Source organism: Panthera tigris, chromosome E2 (assembly GCF_018350195.1).
Source record: "Panthera tigris isolate Pti1 chromosome E2, P.tigris_Pti1_mat1.1, whole genome shotgun sequence".
Taxonomy (NCBI): Eukaryota; Metazoa; Chordata; class Mammalia; order Carnivora; family Felidae; genus Panthera; species Panthera tigris.
Genome location: NC_056674.1, coordinates 6,289,227 through 6,308,959, shown reverse-complemented (window position 1 = coordinate 6,308,959; position 19,733 = coordinate 6,289,227). Strand labels below are relative to the sequence as shown.

Genomic DNA, 19,733 nt, shown 5'->3' with positions numbered 1-19,733 from the left:
TTGTCTCAAGTAAAACCTGTCTTTACCTAAGTTTGATTTTTTTTAAATTTGGCAGTGGTAAATATTTCAGTTGATTCATTTTTTTAAATGTTTTTAATGTTTATTTATTTTTGAAGGAGAGAGAAACAGAGTGTGAAGGGGGGGGGGTACAGAGAGAGGGAGACACAGAATCTGAAGCAGGCTCCAGGCTTTGAGCTGTCAGCACAGAGCCCGACACGGGGCTTGAACCCACAAACCGCAAGATCATGACCTGACCCGAAATCAGATGCTCAACCGACTGAGCCACCCAGGCGCCCCTTAGTTGATTCATCTATGTTAAGAAATATTTATTCTCTATTTTTGTGTTACCAGGTTTAATATATGTTCATCAGGTCAAATTAGTTCCTGTGTTTTTCACATTTTTGAATCTTTAATAAATGGCATCTGGTTTTATTTATTTTTTGAGAGAGAGACAGAGAGAGAGAGCGTGCACGTGTACGCGTGCAAGTCGGGCAGGGGCAGAGGAAAAGAGAAAGAGAGAGAATCTTAAGCAGACTTGATGCTCAGCACAGAGTCCTGACTCAGGGCTTGATCTCATGACTGTGAGACCATGACCTGAGCAGAAATCAAGAGTTGGATGCTTAACTGACTGAGCCACCCAGGTACCCCAAGTGGTATCTGTTTTTAAGCGACATCACAGGGAGACATGTCAAAACTTTCCTATGGATGAGGAAATATCCTTTGTAACTTCTTGTGAATATACTTATTTTGCTCTCTTGACAATTTTACAAGCAATAAAACTCCTTATAAACAAATAGATTCATGACTCTCACCTATTATTAACCTCTCTATTGTTATGGGTTTAATGAAATGTTCCACTGTAAACTCATTTATTTGCTTGGGATTATGGAAGTCCATACTGAAACTTCTTTCTTGTCAACACAGTATAAGCAAGGAAAAATAATTTCCATCTACTCTTCTGAGCTCTTGGCTGAGACCCCTGTAATAAAAGATAGATTAACAGGGGAAAAAAGATGTTCAGTAACACGTATACTTCCTCTATACATGGGGGAGACACAGGGAAAAATGAGTAACTCCCCAAGTAGCCTCAGCCACCTGCTTAAATATGACCTTCAGCTAAAGACAAAAGAAATATGGGGCAACGCCAGCTATGAAGAGTTTATCCAAGAAAGCTGGGTAAACAAGGATTAAGTTTGTTATGCTTCTGATCAAATTTTTGTGTAGGGCCATCCTTCTCTTCCTCTACAGAGGAGACACCCTTTACAAGTAGAGATTTCCTTTAAAAGTAATTCCCCTTATGAAAGGATAACTTCCACTCTGTTCTGAGCTTCTCCTGTGTCTCCTGTTTCTCAAAATAAGCAGCTCAAAATAATTCTTACAGCAAAAGGGTGTATTTGGGGATGGCATATTCTAATGCCCTTCAATGACTAGTTAGCCATATCACATCACAGAATAATCTACCTTTTAAAGATCTCAAAATCTCTCCCAGGGGCTCAGTCTATGGAGCTGTATGACTCTTGGTCTCTGGTTTGTGAATTCAAGCCCCACGCTGGGTGTAAATATTACTTTAAAAAACTCAAATCTTGGGATGCCTGGGTGGCTCAGTCCGTTAAGCATCCAACTCTTGGTTTTGGCTCAGGTCATGATTTCGTGGTTCGTGAGATGGAGTCCCATATCAGGCTCTGCACTGATGGTCCAGGGGCTGCTTGGGATTCTTTCTCCCTCTCTCTCTGCCCCTTCCTCTCCCACTTGTGCTCTCTCTCTCTCAAAATAAATAAATAAACTTAAAGAAATTAAATCTTAAAAAAAAAATCCCTCCCAGATACCATATATATTTTTAATGTACTAATATATCATCATATCATCATGTATCCACTTTGGGGTCATGCCAGGATATTTTCATTTTACCTGAAAATATTTTAAATATGCTAATTTCCTATCTAAACATTATCATATTTCAATTGATTACCATTTCTGTGGTGAAATCTTCCATATCTAGGGATGTAAGAGAATCACTTATTTCATGATAGATGTTAATTCACAGATATTGCCATAAAAATTATTGAGGGCAAAAACAAGGCTATTAGAAATTTGAAAATCCAGTTTTGCTTTTTGTAGGGTTTAAATAAAACCCTAAATAAATACCCTTAGATATACTGCAAAATTAATTATTTTTTAGGTGAAAGTAAATTGAAATGTTTTTTAAGGACTATATAGTGTACAGGCTTTGTTATCCACATCTGCCAGAACATTGAGAAATAGAAAACAAAGAAAACCACTGAAATATACTACAATTTTTTAAAAGTAACCCTGCACCCAACATGGGGCTAAAACTCACCACCACAAAATCAAGAGTTGCATGCCCTACCAGCTGAACCAACCAGGTGGCCCACTACCACGTTTAGAATAAAAAAAAAAAAACAAAAACAAAAAAAACCATGCTTTTTAACCACCTTCAGAGTGATAGTAAAGTGAATTTGAAATTACGTTATATTTAGAAATTATTGACTTAACCATATTGTGATGTCAACAACGTTTATCTCGAATGCATTTGAGTATAATTATCTCGTGTGGAACAATATAGTAAGTATAAAAAGAGCGATGTAATTTAATCTTTGTTTTAAAGTTATTGCTTTTTTAAAAGTAATAAATTATCACATGCCTTAGCCCTCCAAGCCCTACACCTCAGGTCTTGTCCCTGGGTAAGTCTCTGGAACACAGCACAGGGTTGGGTCTGACTCCGAGGTGAATGGGGAGTATAAACGGAAATGTTGGCCTGGGTGCACTTGTGAAATTGCACATTCCGCCCAGGCAGAATCTGCATTTCACACTCCAGTGTGCATCCATTTGCAGTTCAGTTGTTTAACTTAACTTTAATTGCAACAGTGTTCCAGGATCCAGCCACCGCCCACATCCACCCCGCACCGAGGTCCCAGCTCCCAAGATCACTGAGTTGCTTCATCCTCTCTGGCGGGACTCGTGGCTTTTGACTTGAATCGTTTTCAGCTGTGAAGAGGAAAACATCTGACTTTCCAACATAAGTGGCGCCCACAAAACTCTAAGCTTTTACCTTAAAATTGTTTGAAACATTAACTTGAAATAGAAAGTGCCGCTTCCCAGGATAAAGACCAGGCTGACTCCAGCACTCCCAAGCCCCGAAAACCCGGGAGGGAATCCCAGATCCGGCGCTGGAGTCGGCCCCGCCCACGCCTGTCCTCTCCGCGCGCATCATCTCTATGGTTACCGCCAGCCCCTGAGACCCCGCCTCCCGCTCCCGCCGACCTTACGCTAGCCGGGCTTCGCTCTGCGCCCTGCACAGGCCCCGCCTCTTCCCTTTGCGCGCGCGCGGTTGCCTGCAGACCCGGAAGCGGGTTTCGTGGAGCGGTGGCCAGTCTGTGGAGTGTGAGTTTCGTCTTTCTTGTTTAAACTTGCGCCTCGCAGTCTCCCTTCCTCTGTCCCCGGGGTCTGGGGGCCGCTAAAATCTCCGCACCACCTCCTCCAGTCCAAGTAAATTCAGACGTCTCCGTGGGAGGCCGGGGGCTTCCCTTTTTGTTTGGAATTTGCGAGGTGGATGTTCGCTGCTCTCTGCCCCTAGAGGGCAGCGCCGGGCCGCCCCCTCGGGAGAGGCTGGTCCTTACCTGCGCCCTGAGATTCTGGAGAGCTCAGCCCTCTCCGGAGGCACGCTCACTTCCTCTCACCTCGCGTCTCTCTCAGCCGGCTCCTCTTAGTTCCCCAGGCCTCACCTTGTGCTGGGGAGGACTAGAAAGGGCCTGTCTTGAGACGGACCGTGCACCCGGCGCTGGATAATGTGCTTTTGTGGGAGGTGGGCATCCAGTTACACCCCACTCCTGGGTGAGAGGAATCCGGAGGAGAGGGACTGCCCATCTTAAAAACAAAAGTCAGTTATTTTACCAGCAAAATGATTTTATTCTGGAAGAAGCAGAGGAATTGCAGTTCGGGACATGCATGGAGTGGTGAATTATTGGCAAGTTGGGAGAGAAAGGGAAGGTCAGCTCTAATTTTTAGGAGGAAATTGGGGAGGGTTTTTTGTTTTTTATTTATTTTTTTAAAGAGAGAGCGCGTGCGCGAGAGCACGAGCGGGGGACGAGCAGAGAGGGAGACCGAGAATCCCAAGCGGGCTCCGTGTTGTCAGCACAGAGCCTGATGAAGGGCTCACACTTAGGAACTGCGAGATCATGACCTGAGCTGAAATCAAGGAGTCGGAGGCTTAATTGAGCCACCCAGGCGCCCCCGGGGGGAGTTTTAAACGGAAGTTCATTGGAGAAGAACCAAGAGTTGAAGGTTGTGGCGGTTTTTCAGTGGCTGCAGGTGGTGGTCAGTGCGTCTGTTGGTGGAGCAGGAAGGGATCTTCCTTTATTTTCTTACAAGCAGGAGATGAAATTCCCATGTGAAAAAGGACCTCCCTTGTTAAAGTAATTCTTCTGTTCGTTCTTCCTGCTGGTTAAGCAGGCTACAGGGGGTGGTACTTGCCAGAGAGCTCCCACTTCAGGGTTTCCCTCCTCCACTTTAAATGACGTTTCCTTATTTATTTTCACAAGACCTACCGAGAGAATTACAGAAAAATGAATGAGGGAGAACCAGAAGCAGATGGCAAAGTTGCAGCAGTGGGAGAAAAGAAGGTTGAGAAATTTAGAATAAAAAGGAAATCTCCAGAGGGATGATGGGGAGCAAAATGTAGAGAGGGGCAACAGGAGCGTGGGTAACAAAGGGGAAGGCACTTCACTTGGAACCTAGGGAGAGGTTGAAAGAGTTGGAGTCCTGGCAGCCTGCGCGATGTGGTGCTGAGAGGAAAGAAGGGGCCAATGGGAGGAGACCAGAGGAGCGGAGGGAGAAACAGCCGGGAGGGAGCCCAGCAAGCTGGGGGTGCCAGAGAGTGGGGACAGAGGGAGAGTAGCAGGGAAAGAGCACACTTAACTGGGAGAGCAGATGGGAGCTGGGGAGGAAAGAGAAATGCATGAACATTGGGGACAATCAGAAAGGTTGGGGAGAAAGCAACAAGAAGGGGAACAGGTTACAGAATGGGTCAGAACAAGTGTGCAAGAAGAAACCCAGAGGAGAGAAACGGCAGGACAGGAGAGGGGAACAGAATGCGCAGAAACCCAAGGGGAAAATGGAAAAGCAAACCAAAAAAAAAAAAAAAGAAAAGGGGTTGGGGGAGAGATAAATATTGAGAGAAGGAAAGACAGTAGTGAGCAAAGTAATCCAGATGAATGGTGAATTGGTTGGATATGGATGATGAAGTATGTTACGTTACATATGGCTTTATAATATAATACACTTAAAATTAGAATAAATTATGCAGATAAGTGTGAGGATTGCAAAACTCCTTTCTAAAAAGCCTGTGCATCTTATAATTATTTGCTTCAGAATATACCTTCCATTTGCAATCCCTGTTCAGCCAGGAAGGCAGAGACTTCACTCAGTCATGGGTCACCCTCTTCCCTTTGTCTGGGCTCCGAGGATAGAAGTGGGGCGAGAAATGGCCCTCATCACACGCTGCCTTTTTATGGAACATGAAAACTGAAAACTGTTGCTTCTTTGTAATGGATTTTACTTTTTTCTTCCTGATTCGCTTATATTTACATCATTTTCCTTTTTGAAGCTTGAAATACATCTTTATACTTTCCTATAAATAATTAACTTCTGAAGTGAGCTTTGAAAGCATCCTATAAACAGTTTCTGGCATTCTTTTCTAAGCATGACCTTGCCATTTTTAAAAATTTTGGTCTCATACTTCATTGTTTAAAAAAAAATGTTTTTTTAACTTTTCTTTTTTAAGTTTATTGTGTTTGGTTCAGACAGGTCTGTAAGCTCTCTCTTTGTCATGTATATTGAGAACTTCCTTTAGTATCTAGTATAATTTTAGACTGTTCCAGTGTGTACTTTGTAAACATGTCAGTAATCTCTTCTGTAAGTCGAAACCTGGTTTAAGCTGTCACTTTAATATTCAGTTTTCTTACCTTTTATGTGATCTTTTGAAACAGTGGGCCATGAGCTACCGAATAGATATTCCCCTCAAGTTCCTCTTGCCTGCTTTTTGCAAATATTGAAGAATGGGCTGATTTACTTGGAAATGTCACCTAACAGAGCCCATCTGTTCCTGATGAGGAAATTCGTGTCTTGTTTCTATAGGTGGCCGCCTTGCAGTGTTTACAGCAGCAATTCATTATGTGTTCAAAATTCTGAATTTTGTAAATGTTTTAGTGTGATGTTCTGGATAAGGGGAGTTTAGTGCCTGAGCACACAGCAATTCTACCTTGAGATAAAAGTTTCCTAAGGGCGCCTGGCTGGCTCATTTGGTAGAGCGTGTGACTCTTTTTAATTTTTCTTTAAATGTTTTTATTCATTTTTGAGAGACCAAAAGAGACAGCACGAGCAGGCAAGGGGCAGAGAGAGAGGGAGACACAGAAGCAGCCTCCAGGCTCTGAGCTGTCAGCACAGAGCCCCGACACAGGGCTCGAACTTACGAACGTTGAGATCATGACCTGAGTTGAAGTCAGACACTTAACCAACTGAACCACACAAGTGCCCCTAGCATGCAACTCTTGATCTCAGGGTCATGAGTTCAAGCCTAACACTGGGCTTAGAGATTATTTAAAAAGAAAAAAATAAAGGAAAAGAAAAGAAATGGAAGTTTCCTTAGCCCGGACATGTGAAAGATGGTCCTGGAATTTTTAAGAGAGAAGAGTGATGTGGGCAAACTCTGCCCACTGGGCCATTCAGGCCACCCTATCAGAATTCAGTTATACCCAGTTTTGCTTACTCAACGCAGACCTTCTCAGGATAACTTGGTGAAATGACTCCCTTGTGGGCCTCAGTGAGCCCAGCTCAACATGGAGATGACGGACTAGACAGACACTGGATTTGAGCAACACTGAGCCCTGACTTCATTGGCAGAATACAACGCATATCTCGTGTGGCAGTTCTTGGACAGAGTGCCCAGATGTCAGTAGAATTGTAAATGGGTCCCAGTCCTCCAAAAGTGAAACACAGAACACTAGGATGGAGGCAGAGACACAGACTCTGAGTCACAGTCACCCCTCTCTCTGCAGCAGGCGTGACTCTCTCGGCAGAGTATGTCCCTCCCTGGCATTGAACCCTCTGCTGGCTCCATCGTCACCAGGACAGAATACAGACTCACTGTGGCTGCACAGCCCGAATCGTCAGGCCCTGCCAGTGTCTCCAGCCTCGTCCTGGGACCTTACCCTCTCCTCACGGTTCGCTGTGCCCCAGTCACGATCACCTTTTCTCTGTTCCCAAACACCAGCCTTTTCTGTCACAGGTCCTCGTCCCTGCTCTGACCTGATGTCCCTAAACCATGTCAGCTCTGGCCCTTCCTCCTCCTTCAGGTTTAGGCTCAGAGATGTCTCTCCAGGCTCTCCAGCCCGACACTTCAAGTGCCCTTCCCCAGCCATCTGTCGTGTTATGCAGGTTGAATCGTCTCCATTGAGTCTTTCCTGTTTTGTCTCAGCTGGAGGGAGCACGAAGTCCCTCCTTCCCAGGCTGGCGGCTGCACCTCACTTTGGGCTTGGGTTGAGCTGCCGGGCCTGTGGTAGAGCTGAGTAGTCCTCGGGGAAGACCAAGGAGGCCGGGCAGGTGGTGATGCTCATGCCAGTATTTGTTCTGGGAATTTCAGTTAATGGATCGAAATCTCCTGTGGCTGCTTATTTACTCAAGAGCAGAAGGACGTACCGGGGCCTGGAAGGCCCTACAGACCAGGGGTCCCCACGTGTTCACCTGCTGCGTCACTGCCCTTCACCAGCTCTCAGGTGGCCCGGGCTGTGCACGTCACCAGGGACCGGCTGCATCCTGGGTGGGGGCTTGGCTTCCAGCAGTTATCTGCTCAGAGTGAAGAGTCTCAGTTTCCCTTCAGGAGGGTGAGGACGAGGTCAGGAGCCTCAGGGGACATAAAATCGGCACCACGTAGAACTAGAGGTTCTTGCAACTTGCTGTGAGTGGGGAGGGGAGACCTGGTGGCCTCTGGGAAGAGATCTGGGGCCTCTCTGTCTCTCGCGTCCCACCACACTGGATCTGGCCAACCTTTGACTGTTTTTCAACTGGACTCCCTGTTGTCCCCACTTGCTCACAAGTGTTCCCTGGCGGGGCCACCTCGTTGGTGTCCATACTGAAGACCCGGTGTCCTTCACTCTGCACTCGTGTCCGTTACTGGTGTGGTGCCCGTGCCTCTTGGCCCAGTTTGCTCAGCCGCATGTCGAGGAGAGGTGGGAAGATGGGGAAAATGGAAGTGAGGCGAGAGGGGTGTGCGGGAGGGAAGCGGAAGCAAGTGTGGGCCCCCAGATGGCCCAGGGAACGGTGTGTGCGCGTGTCCCGGGCATGGCTGTGCGGTGAGGGGTGTGTGGACCTGTTGGGAAGGGGTGTCTCGGTTCCTGCGGGAACACCGGGAAGTGGTTTGTGGGTGGTTGTGGGGCTGCATGGGTCCGTTTGGGGAGCCGTTGTCGTGGCCCAGGTTCCCCCGGACCCAGATGCTGAGGCTGAGATTTGCCAGCTGGGGTTTAATTGGGAAACTTGATGACACTTGAGGAGACACGAAAAGGAGAGGGATTAGGCAGAGGCACATTCCCCTGTGATGTTGTTCAAGCCACAGGGAGCTCTGGCCGCAGCTGGATGGTGCCTCGGTCCTACGGGTTGGGGGGAGTCTGGGAATCTGTTCCACACAGTAACCTGTGTGGAGTCTGTGCAAGAATCATCGTCTGACACAGAGGATTTGGAGGGAAGGTCTCAGAGAACCTTCTGGATTATTCTGTGTTGCAAGTCAAGAAGGATTCAGATGCATTTTGGAAGATCTAAGTGAGAGTTTTGAATGTTTAAGAAGATATTGGGGTCTCATGGGGGCTCATGCATCCTTGTAGACATCTGTTGACAGGTAGGAGAGTGGTCTGAGTGAAGAACTCTTGACTCTTTTTTTCTTTAATCTCGACACCCAATGCGAGGCTCGAACTCACGACCCCAACCAAGATCAGGAGTCGCACGTTCTACTGACTGAGCAAGCCAGGCGCACTGGATTTGGCTTTCTGTGCCTCCCCTGCACCTGGTCAGCTGCTCTGTCCCTCACGATGAAGACTGTTCCGAGGGCAAACAATACCCCTGTGCATTTCAGTGCCCCCAAATGAAGGCCATGCGAGAGGTTGCACCACTGTCGTTTTGTGTGTTGCTGAGCCACAGACTGTTCCCGGGTCGCCAGCCCCACCCACTGCCTCAGGACCGGATGGGATCCTTCCTCCACTCCATCTCGAGTTTGTACGTGTCAGGAAATAATTTCAGTCAGCACACGCAGATGGTGGTTTCGCCCGTCTTCCACATGCACGTGCACGCCTCCCCCCCAAAGCCGCTTATTCACTGTCTTCGTTGAATCTTTAAACCCAAACATTCTCAGGGCGTCTGGGTGGCTCAGTCGGTTAAGCGTCCAACTTCGGCTTAGGTCGTGATCTCATGACTTGTGAGTTCGAGCCCCACATTGGGGTCTGCACTGAGCGTACAGAACCTTCTTGGGCTTCTCTTTCTCTTCCTCTCTCCCAGCCCCTCCCTGCTCATGTGCTCTCTCTCGCTCGTTCTCCCTCCCTCCCTCCCTTCAAATAGACTTAAAAAAATTGTTTTAAATAACAAAACGTTCTCTATTAACTAATTTCCCCTCTGGTAAGCCCTTCTCTTCCTTACTCCCTTTCATTTTTTTTTTCATGTTTCAAGTTTTTATTTAAATTCTAGTTTTTAACATACAGCGTAATATTAGTTTCAGGAGCAGAATGCAGTGATTCATCACCTACATACGACACCCAGTGCTCAGCACAACAAGTGGCCTCCTTAATGCGCATCCCACCCCGTGCTCCCTTTCAGGACACAAGACCCTAAAAGCCTGCTTCCACTGTCTTCAAATCTGGTCTCCACTCGTCTCGTGAACCCCATCTGGTCAAGCTTTCAACAGCTACCGTGCCCCTGAGACTTTGTCTTTCAGAGCCACAGCAACCCCATTTCTCAGTCCAGGATTGAATGTCCTGTCTTTATTTTGCTTTTCCTGTCAGGGGCAGGTGGAACATGTGACCACTCCCTCTTCCTCGACACACTTTTTTTTCTTAGTTTGAGGACATCTCGCTAAGCTTTACTACCCTATTTACCTGTTGGTTTCCCCGATCACTGGTCACCTCTTAGCTTCCCTGCTGGTGTCTGCTGAACTCCCTGGTCTCCGAGTGCGGGGCACCCCGCAGCTGAGTCCTTGAACCTCTTCTCTCTGGCTACACCCCTGCCTTTCCTTATCACTTCATCTCCGGTTCTCAGCACCACCTGCATGTCTCCTGGTTTCTGCTTCCACCAGACTTCTGCCCTGGACTCCGTCCCGTGTCCAGCTGCCTCGACATCTCTGCTAGGACGTCTGGGGCACATCCATCTTAACTTGTCCAGAACTGACTCGACCTCCCCCAGTCACCCTCCCCCTGCACCCTCCACATTTTGGTTAAGGGCAACCCTCTACTTCCTGGGGCTTAGTGAACAGCTTGGCATAATTCTAAATATGAGATACTACATTATTTGTAAATATTTGAATGTGTATGATGAAAAAAATCTGATGTTTGCTTCAAATGAGAGGAGGAACATATCGTTTCTTTCAAGACATGGGGGGCAAATGTTGGAAGACACGCCCTTCCGGATCTGCCTCCCCAGGTGCCTGTCTGTCCTCCTCCCCTGCTGGTCTCCTCACCCCACTGCAGCCACGCAGGCCTCTTCCCCTCTCCTGGGGCCAGGCTTGCTCCTGCCTGAGGGCCTCCCGGGGCCTGTCTCTCTGCCTGGAACTGTGTGGCCCCTCAGAGGCGGGTGGCAAACATGCTCCCTCCCCTGGGTCCTCGTTCTGATGCCACCTTCTCAGCGGAGCCTCTCGGACCCCCTCCCGGAGAGTCCCTTCAAATGGCCAAGGGGAGACAGGGCCTGATCTCAGTCCTAGTTAAAGTGCCTGGGGGGTTTCTGATGTGTCTCCAGCGCTGAGCACCAAGGCTGTGGTGCTCCCTGTCTGAGGCTGACATCCGCCCCTGACCCAGGGAGAGGTGAGGGGGCCCGGCTCTGCGTGGGGTGTGATCGGGGCAGGCCTGTGACCTGCAGGGGAGGGTCAGGTCCCGCCCAGGTCCCCACTGATGCGGTGTGCGGGGGGCTTCACCAGGGCGGGAGCCGGTTCTGAAGAAGAAGGGTGGGAAGGTCACTTGCTGGCCTCTGGAGGAGTCCACTGTCCCGGGGCACCCCCCGTGTTTTCACACGGAGAGGCCTTCCCGTGTGAGGATGCAGGACGGGAAGGACCCAGACTGACTCAAAGCGTTAAGCTGCGTTTTCTTGACACTTAGGATTGAATTCCCAAGCCTGATCCTGCCTGAGGAAGAATCCTGGAAAGGGAGGAAGAGCAAAGGAAAGGAGTCGGGAATGGCCGTCTGTCAGGTGAAGTCATATCCTGGGTCGATTTCCTGTCTCTCATTCCTGCAAGGCCCTTCTTGGACTTGCTAACCTTGTCTGAGTCTGAAGTGTTTGTCCACACTCCCCCAGACCTTCCCACCCCCGTCCCTCTCCTCTGCACTTAGATTCCAGCTCATCATGACCCAGGGACCGGAGCCTATGAGGAGGGCCCTTTGTGTCGTGGAGAGTCAACTCCTCTTACTTCAGTAAATTTGAATGTGTGTGTGTGTGTGTGTGTGTGTGTGTGTGTGCGCACGTGTGTGTGTGCAGGGATGCACAAGCCTGTAGTATTTACAGACATTATCATTACTTCATAAATAAGTTTATTAATTTTTGAAGTTAAATCTTAAGTATTTGCATGGCTTTACATGTTTTCTACACTATCACATTAATGAGTTAAATAGCACAAGAGTGATATTTATGTGCGTGTGCGTGTGCATGCACAGATACAATGACCATGCTGTTAGCCTTAAACTTGTCTCTAATTGTTTCAGGAATCCCTCTCTCAACATTCTTTTCATGCTATCTGGTATATATGTTTCGTTGTTTAGGTTCAGTTCCAAAGCCTAAATGTCTGGGTTCTGGAGCTTTTTCTGCCATTTCTTAGAGCATTTGACCTTGGGCAGGCTTCGGGGAATGTGTGTGACACAGTTGTCTCCTCGGTAAGATGGGAACAGATCTGTCTATGATGAGTGATGTCGATGTCAATGGGAGTTAGTGCGTGGAAAGCATTTAGCATGATGGCTAGCACGTGGGAAGTCTTCAAGAGCCTTTACTCACCGTGGCCTTCCTCTAAAGCCATCATGGGTATTGTCTTCTCTGAAGATAACACTCATGCCTTTGCTCATCTAGATATTGAATATCACTCATTGTGACATTGATAGATATCACAACGTGATGGATAACACTTTTAGATAACCTTATATTGATTTTCTATTTTTTAAAAAAATTTTTTAATCTTTATTTATTTTTGAGAGAGAGAGAGAGAGTGCGTGTGCACAAATGGGGGAGGAACAGAGAGGGAGACACAGAATCCAAAGGAGGCTCCAGGCTCTGAGCTGTCAGCACATAGCCCGACGTGGGGTTCGAACTCATGAACTACAAGATCATGACCTGAGCTGAAGCCGGTGTTTAACCAACTGAGCCACCCAGGCGCCCTATTTTTTTTTTAAGTTTATTATTATTAATAATATTATTATTATTTTTTTTAGTAATCTCTGCACCCAACGTGGGGCTCAAACTCACAACCCCAAGATCAAGAGTCACATGCTCCCAACGGGCACCCCTGATTTTCTGTTTTTATATTTCTTATATTGTCCACAAAAATGAAAAAAGCCGTATTGATTTAGAGGCCATCCTAACCTCTTATGGGAACGTGTAATAAGCCAAAATTGGGGACACATAAGTTGCTCAGAAATACCTTACATAGATCTGTAAGAAAACCTACTTCATCTGAATTGATCCTTACACGTTTCTCGTCTTCCTGTTTTGGGTGCGGATAACTCTCCCCATAGCTCCTTGGTGAAATGTGTTCTCATTTCAGGGATGGTTGACCTTCAGGGATGTGGCCATAGAGTTCTCTCAGGAGGAGTGGGAGTGCCTGGACCCTGCTCAGAGGGCCTTGTACAGGGACGTGATGCTGGAGAACTACAGGAACCTGGTCTCCCTGGGTGAGGAAAACTTCCCTCCAGAAGTGGAGATCTGCCCTTGGGTGTCTGCATTCTCCTCCTTGGACCCCCTGTCTTACTTGACTGAGATTGAAGCCCTGTTGCCTCAGATACGAAAAGCCTCATAACGTGGTATCTGGACTTGACACTTACACTTTTGTCAGATGATTTGCACACTTAATCAGGCATGCTGCCAGAACTTAAGTATGCATAAAACCTTATGAAAAGCTTAAAATACCCAATTCCTTTTTTTTTCTCCCCCTGTGCTGTTGATTCACTGGTTCTTACAAGAGAGCGAGATCCTCGTGTAAACTGTTCTGTAAGTATTCAGAGGAGGCAGTCAGAGGATGAATTTTTTGTTTTTTAGCTCTACTGAGGTATAACTGGCAAAGAAAATTGTAATATATTGAAAGGGTACACTGTAGTGATTTGACATACATATACATTGTGAAAGGATTTCCATAATCAAGTTAATTAACACACGTTACGTCACATATTTACTTTTTAAAAAATTTTTTGGTGAGGACACTTAAGTTCTATTCTCTTAGCAAATTTCAATGATACGATATTACCAACTGTAGTCACCATGTTGTACGTTAGCTCTGCGGACCTTGTTCACCACGTGGCTGAAATTTTGTCCCCTTTTACCAACCTTACCCCATGTCCCCTGTGCCTCCCCCTCAGCAGCCACCCATTCTACTCTGTTTTCTAAGCATGGCTTCTTGCCTGGTCTCCACACTCCCTCCCTATTACCTGTCTTACATTTTGGCCACACACCCACACTATAATTCCTACAGTTAATTCCTATAATTCCATCGTGGGACAGCATGATGGTGTTTGCCACGTCAGTCCCTTCTTTTTTCCCAAGGTTGGAATTCTGACTGCCCTGGCACATTTACCCCTCCGTGGATTGGCAAATACCATCGCTTCTCTCATGTGCTCATTACCTCCTGCCCTCTGCTCCTGACCTTCCTTCTGACCGACCTTCCCTCACACGGTACCTCCATCTGGATGGGCCACACCGTTCCTTACTAGCTTATGAATTGTGTAGAACTTGAACACCCTGATTCCCGCAGGCCCCCCTCACCAGCCACACTACTTACCACGTTAAGAAAGATCCCTGCTTATCCACTGTATCGCTGTTTCAGGACACTACAGAAATCCTTATTGCGGGGGTGACAGGGTACTCAGGGTGGCTAGGTAACACTGTTAGCACAACACAGCTCTGGTGTCTCCCTCAACGTATTTATGTCGAAGCTCCCGATCTTGACTGTGATTTGCAGGCGTTTATGCATGAGCACACTTTGTCTGAACCCGCAGGCCCAGGTCAAACCCTCTTTCTCATACTTACTTTCTCTATGAATAAGGGTTAGAAACACAAACCCCATGTGCCTACTGTCCCTATTTAAAAAGTGGTGGTGATGTACTTCAAGGCTTTTACCATGTCAGCGCTATTAAAAGGCTTAAGATATTCCGTGTTTTTTTTTTTTTTTAATTTTATTTTTAATTTTTTAAAATTTACATCCAAATTAGTTAGCATATAGTGAAACAATGATTTCAGGAGTACATTCTTTAATGCCCCTTACCCATTTATCCCATCCCCTCTCCCACAGTGCCTCCCGTAACCCTCAAGTTTGTTCTCCATATTTATGAGTCTCTTCTGTTTTGTCCCCCTCCCTGTTTTTATATTATTTTTGTTTCCCTTCCCTTAGGTTCATATGTTTTGTCTCTTAAAGTCTTCCTGTGAGTGAAGTCATATGATTTTTGTCTTTCTCTGACTGACTAATTTCACTTAGCATAATACCCTCCAGTTCCATCCACGTAGTTGCAAATGGCAAGATTTCATTCTTTTTGATTGCCGAGTAATACTTCAGTGTGTGTGTGTGTGTGTGTGTGTGTGTGTGTGTGTGTGTGTACATACATACGTACACCACATCTTCTTTATCCATTCATCCATCGATGGACATTTGGGCTCTTTCCATGCTTTGGCTATTGTTGATAGTGCTGCTATAAACATGGGGGTGCATGTGTCCCTTCGAAACAGCACACCTGTATCCCTTGGATAAATGCCTAGTAGTGCAATTGCTGGGTCGTAGGGTAGTTCTATTTTTAATTTTACGAGGAACCACCATACTGTTTTCCAGAGTGGCTGCACCAGCTTGCATTGCCACCAACAATGCAAAATGCTCCAGCAGCCTGGAGCCTGCTTTGGATTCTGTGTCTCTTTCTCTCTCTGCCCCTCCCCGCTCGTGCTGTGTCTCTCTCATCTCTCAAAAATAAATAAATGTTAAAAAAAATTTAGATTACTCATTAGATAAGTTTGTTCTGGATTATTTACCATTAGAGTATATCATGCTGTGCTTTAGAATTAGTGCCCAATAAAGATGCAGTAAATATTGCATCCTCGCCAACATCTGTTGTTGCCTGAGTTGTTAATATTAGCCATTCTGACAGGTGTAGGGTGGTATCTCATTGTGGTTTTGATTTGTAAAGCTATTCCGTGTTTTATAGTAAAGTCTCAGAAATTCCTTGACTTTTGTAAGATACGGCAACCTTCTGTCATGATTTCGATCAGATGGTCTTTTGTCTGTGCCTTGGCTCAGCCTGCCGTAGCAAGTACCAAAACCAGATGGCTTAACTAATAGAAATTTATCTCTCACAGTTCTGGAGTCTGGCAAGTCCAAGATCTTGGTGCTAGTCAGTTCAGTTCCTGATGAGGCTTCTTCTGGTTTAGAGCATTGCCTTCTTGCCGTGTCTGTGCATGATGGAAAGAGTAAGGCAGCAAGCTCTCATATCTCTTCTTATAACGGCCCTAATCCCATTCGCGACCCTGCACCCTCATGACCTGGTTACCTGCCAAAGACCCCACCTCCAACCCCATCATATTGGGGTGGACACAAACATTCAGGCCATGCAGCCTGCACTATATTTTGTATGTTTTTATTCTACAATTCTGTCCAAACATTGTTTGATCTGGCCTTCATTAATAAGATTTTCACGCACAAACTCATTATTACATATACTTTGTGGCCAGTGAACTAAAAAATTAAAGAATACTACATAGATAGGGAATTGATGAGCTGTTACATAAGTGCAGGGCGAAACTCATAATTGTGATTTATGGGGTGCCTGCCTGGTGCAGTCAGTAGAGCATGTGACTCTTGATCTCGGGGTTGTGAGTTTGAACTCCCTGTTGGGCATAGAGATACCTTAAAAAAAAAAATCATAATTGTGATTTCTGACTTCTTTTTCCCAATTATGTTAAGTATTTCCCTGACTGGATACTTCAAAAATGAGTGGTCTTAACATAAATTCCAGTTTTCATATTGTATGCAGGTTCTGGAATAGAAGCCCTTGCTTTTTTTTTTTTTTCCTCTCGAGAGATTTGTTGAGAATTCCACAAACTATAATTTTGTATCATTGTGGTTACTTATTACTTCAGTCCTGCTTTTACTCTAGGTTACTAGAATGTTTTATTAATTGTCGTTATGACTTACAGATGATGGTTTTTTGGTATGCACAGTGCAGCATAGCCGACTTACACTGCTTGTTAAAAATGGCCATTCTGAGGGAATACAGTTACATGACTGGTATTCAGAAAAATATTTTTATAACATTGATTAAAGTCTCCCTCATTTCCCCAGTGCTACTATAGTTTTCCAATTCTAAATTGCCATTTATTTAGATAGCGTGCCTCGGTGGCTCAGTCGGTTAAGCATCCGACTTCGGCTCAGGTCATGATCTCACTGTTCATGGGTTTGAGCCCCATGTCAGGCTCTGTGCTGACAGCTCGGAGCCTGGAGCCTGCTTTGGATTCTGTGTCTCTTTCTCTCTCTGCCCCTCCCCGCTCGTGCTCTGTCTCTCTCATCTCTCAAAAATAAATAAATGTTAAAAAAAATTTAGATTACTGGTTAGATAAATTTGTTCTGGATTATTTACCATTAGAGTATATCATGCTGTGCTTTAGAATTAGTGCCCAATAAAGATGCAGTAAATATGGACAGTACTTTTACCTCTTCAAACATGAAACAACCATATATTTTCTGTGAAAAATTGGCAGGTAATGGTGTGCCATTGCAGAACATGATGAGAAAATCCCCCTCTTTTCAGGGCTAACGTAAGTTTGCATACTGTGATTTTTTTTTTTTTTTGTCATTGATTATTTAATTTTTTTTTAGTGTTTGTTCATTTTTGAGAGAGGGAGAGAGACAGAGCATGAGTGGGAAGAGGGGCAAAGAGAGAGGGAGACAGAGTCCGAAGCAGGCTCCGGGCTCTGAGCTGTCATCGCAGAGCCCGATGCGGTGCTCAAACCCACGGACTACGAGATCACGACCTGAGCTGAAGTCGGACACTTAACCGACTAGGCCACCCAGGTGCCCCAACATTGACTATTTAAAGTAGGCTTTAAAATCAATTTGAATTACATGTAATTACCCTTTTATATTAAAGAATCCTGTACCTTTTGTGTTCCTAAAAATTGAAAGTCATGGTTGCAACATTTCATAACTGATCAATATATGTAGTACTTTTGGTGTAATATGTTTTTCAATATGAGATTTTTCTGTAATTAATTGGAAACCTATGGTTCTTTATATCTCGTAGCTCTCTCTCCCAAATGTGTGATCAAGGAACTACCACCAAAAGAAAACAGTAATACAGGGGAAGTATTGCAGACAGTTATATTGGAAAGACATGAAAGCCGTTGCGCCGAAGATTGTGGCTTCAGAGATATCCAGAAAAGTTTTCACGACTCTGAGTGTCAGCGGAGGGACGGTGAAAGAAATTACGAAGGTGTGCTCGTGACCCTCAACAAAAACCTGACTGGTAGAAGAGACGCAGGAAATGAGCCGATTGAAAACAGGTCTGGACTAAGCTTTCAGTCACGTCTGGCTGGCGTGCAGATACTTCAGACTGAAGGGAAAATCTACGAATGTCACCAAGTGGCGAGGTCTGTCAGCGATAGTGCCTCAGTTTCACTACTTCACACAATTCTTCCAGGAGTCCCGACCAACATCTCTAATGAACGTGGGAATGATCCCTTGCGTTCTTCATTACTCACACAAGACCAGAAAGCGCGCATCAGGGAAGAACCTTACACACGTGAGGAGTGTGACAAAGCAGTGAATCCCGGTCTACACCCCACTAGACGCCAGGTAATCCAGACAGGAGAGAAACCGTATAAGTGTGACATATGTGGGAAGGTCTTCAGTCGCAACTCGCACCTCGTACGTCATCACAGAATTCACACCGGAGAGAAACCTTACCACTGCAATGAGTGTGGCAGGGCCTTCAGTGAGTGTTCAGGTCTTACGAGCCATCAGGTGATCCATACGGGAGAGAAGCCTTACAAGTGTAATGAGTGTGGCAAGGTCTTCAGTCAGAGCTCAGGCCTGGTGAGTCACCGAAGAATTCACACGGGAGAGAAGCCGTACAAGTGCAACGAATGTGGCAAAGCCTTTACCTACGGCTCACAGCTCACTAACCACCACGTAATCCATACCGGTGTGAAACCCTACAAATGTAACGAGTGTGGCAAAGCCTTTAATCAGAGCTCACATCTCACTAGACATCAAATAATCCACACGGGAGAGAAACATTACAAGTGTGATGAATGCGGGAAGGTCTTCAGTTACGATTCACACCTCGCGCGTCATCGCAGGACTCATTCTGGAGAGAAGCCTTACCAGTGCCATGAGTGTGGCAGAGCCTTTACTATGCTGTCGAGCCTTACTTACCATCAGGTGATCCATACTAGAGAGAAACCTTACAAATGTAATGAATGCGGCAAGGTCTTCAGTCAGAGTTCGAGCCTGCCTAGTCATCGGAGAATTCATACTGGAGAGAAACCTTACCAGTGTGACCAGTGTGGCAGATCGTTCATTCAACGCTCCAACCTCACTAGACACCAGATGATCCATACTGGAGAGAAGCCTTATAAATGTAGTCATTGTGGCAAGGTCTTCACTCAGAATTCAAGCCTTGTAAGCCATCAGAGAATTCATACCGGGGAGTAATCTGACGAACGTAGGAGTGTGACAACGCATTTGATTTGAAGTTCAAGCATGAGTCGGCATCAGAGAGCCCACACTAAAGAGAAATCACATAAATGTAACGTGTGCGGCAGAGGACTTACACAGGCTTCGCAACTCACTAGACATCGGGATCTACATCTCTGATAAAACCACATTAACGTAATGTGCATGCTAAGGCTTCTACCCATGGATCAAAACTACAGAACATCACAGGGCCCACACCGGAGAGCAGCCTTACTAATGTAATGAACCTGAGAGGGCTTTTTGTCAAACATCCTGCCTTCGATGTCTTTGATGACAGAGCGTGAGCGGGGGAGGGGCAGAGAGAAAGGGAGACACGGAATCCGAAGCAGGCTCCAGGCACTGAGCTGTCAGCACAGAGCCCGACGCGGGGCTCGAACCCATGGACCGCAAGACCGTGACCTGAGCCGAAGTCGGACGCTCAATTGACTGAGCCACCCAGGTGCCCCCAGAGAGTTTCTATGAGGAATAAAATAATGAAATCTCAAGTTCTCTAAAGTGAGATACCGAAATAGTACACACCACAGGATAAATTGTTTTTTTTCAA

General features: G+C 46.0%; 1 protein-coding gene across 1 annotated transcript; it reads left to right on the top strand.

Moving 5' to 3' along the window:
- The first annotated feature begins 3,367 nt into the window (after nt 1-3,367).
- LOC102962962 (zinc finger protein 347-like) lies at nt 3,368-19,517 on the top strand. The gene is made up of 4 exons (XM_015542559.2): nt 3,368-3,402; nt 11,361-11,451; nt 13,010-13,136; nt 17,736-19,517. The coding sequence occupies exons 2-4, from the start codon at nt 11,437-11,439 to the stop codon at nt 19,145-19,147; spliced, it is 1,554 nt and encodes a 517-aa protein (XP_015398045.2). The 5' UTR covers nt 3,368-3,402; nt 11,361-11,436; the 3' UTR covers nt 19,148-19,517.
- Nucleotides 19,518-19,733: the final 216 nt, after the last annotated feature.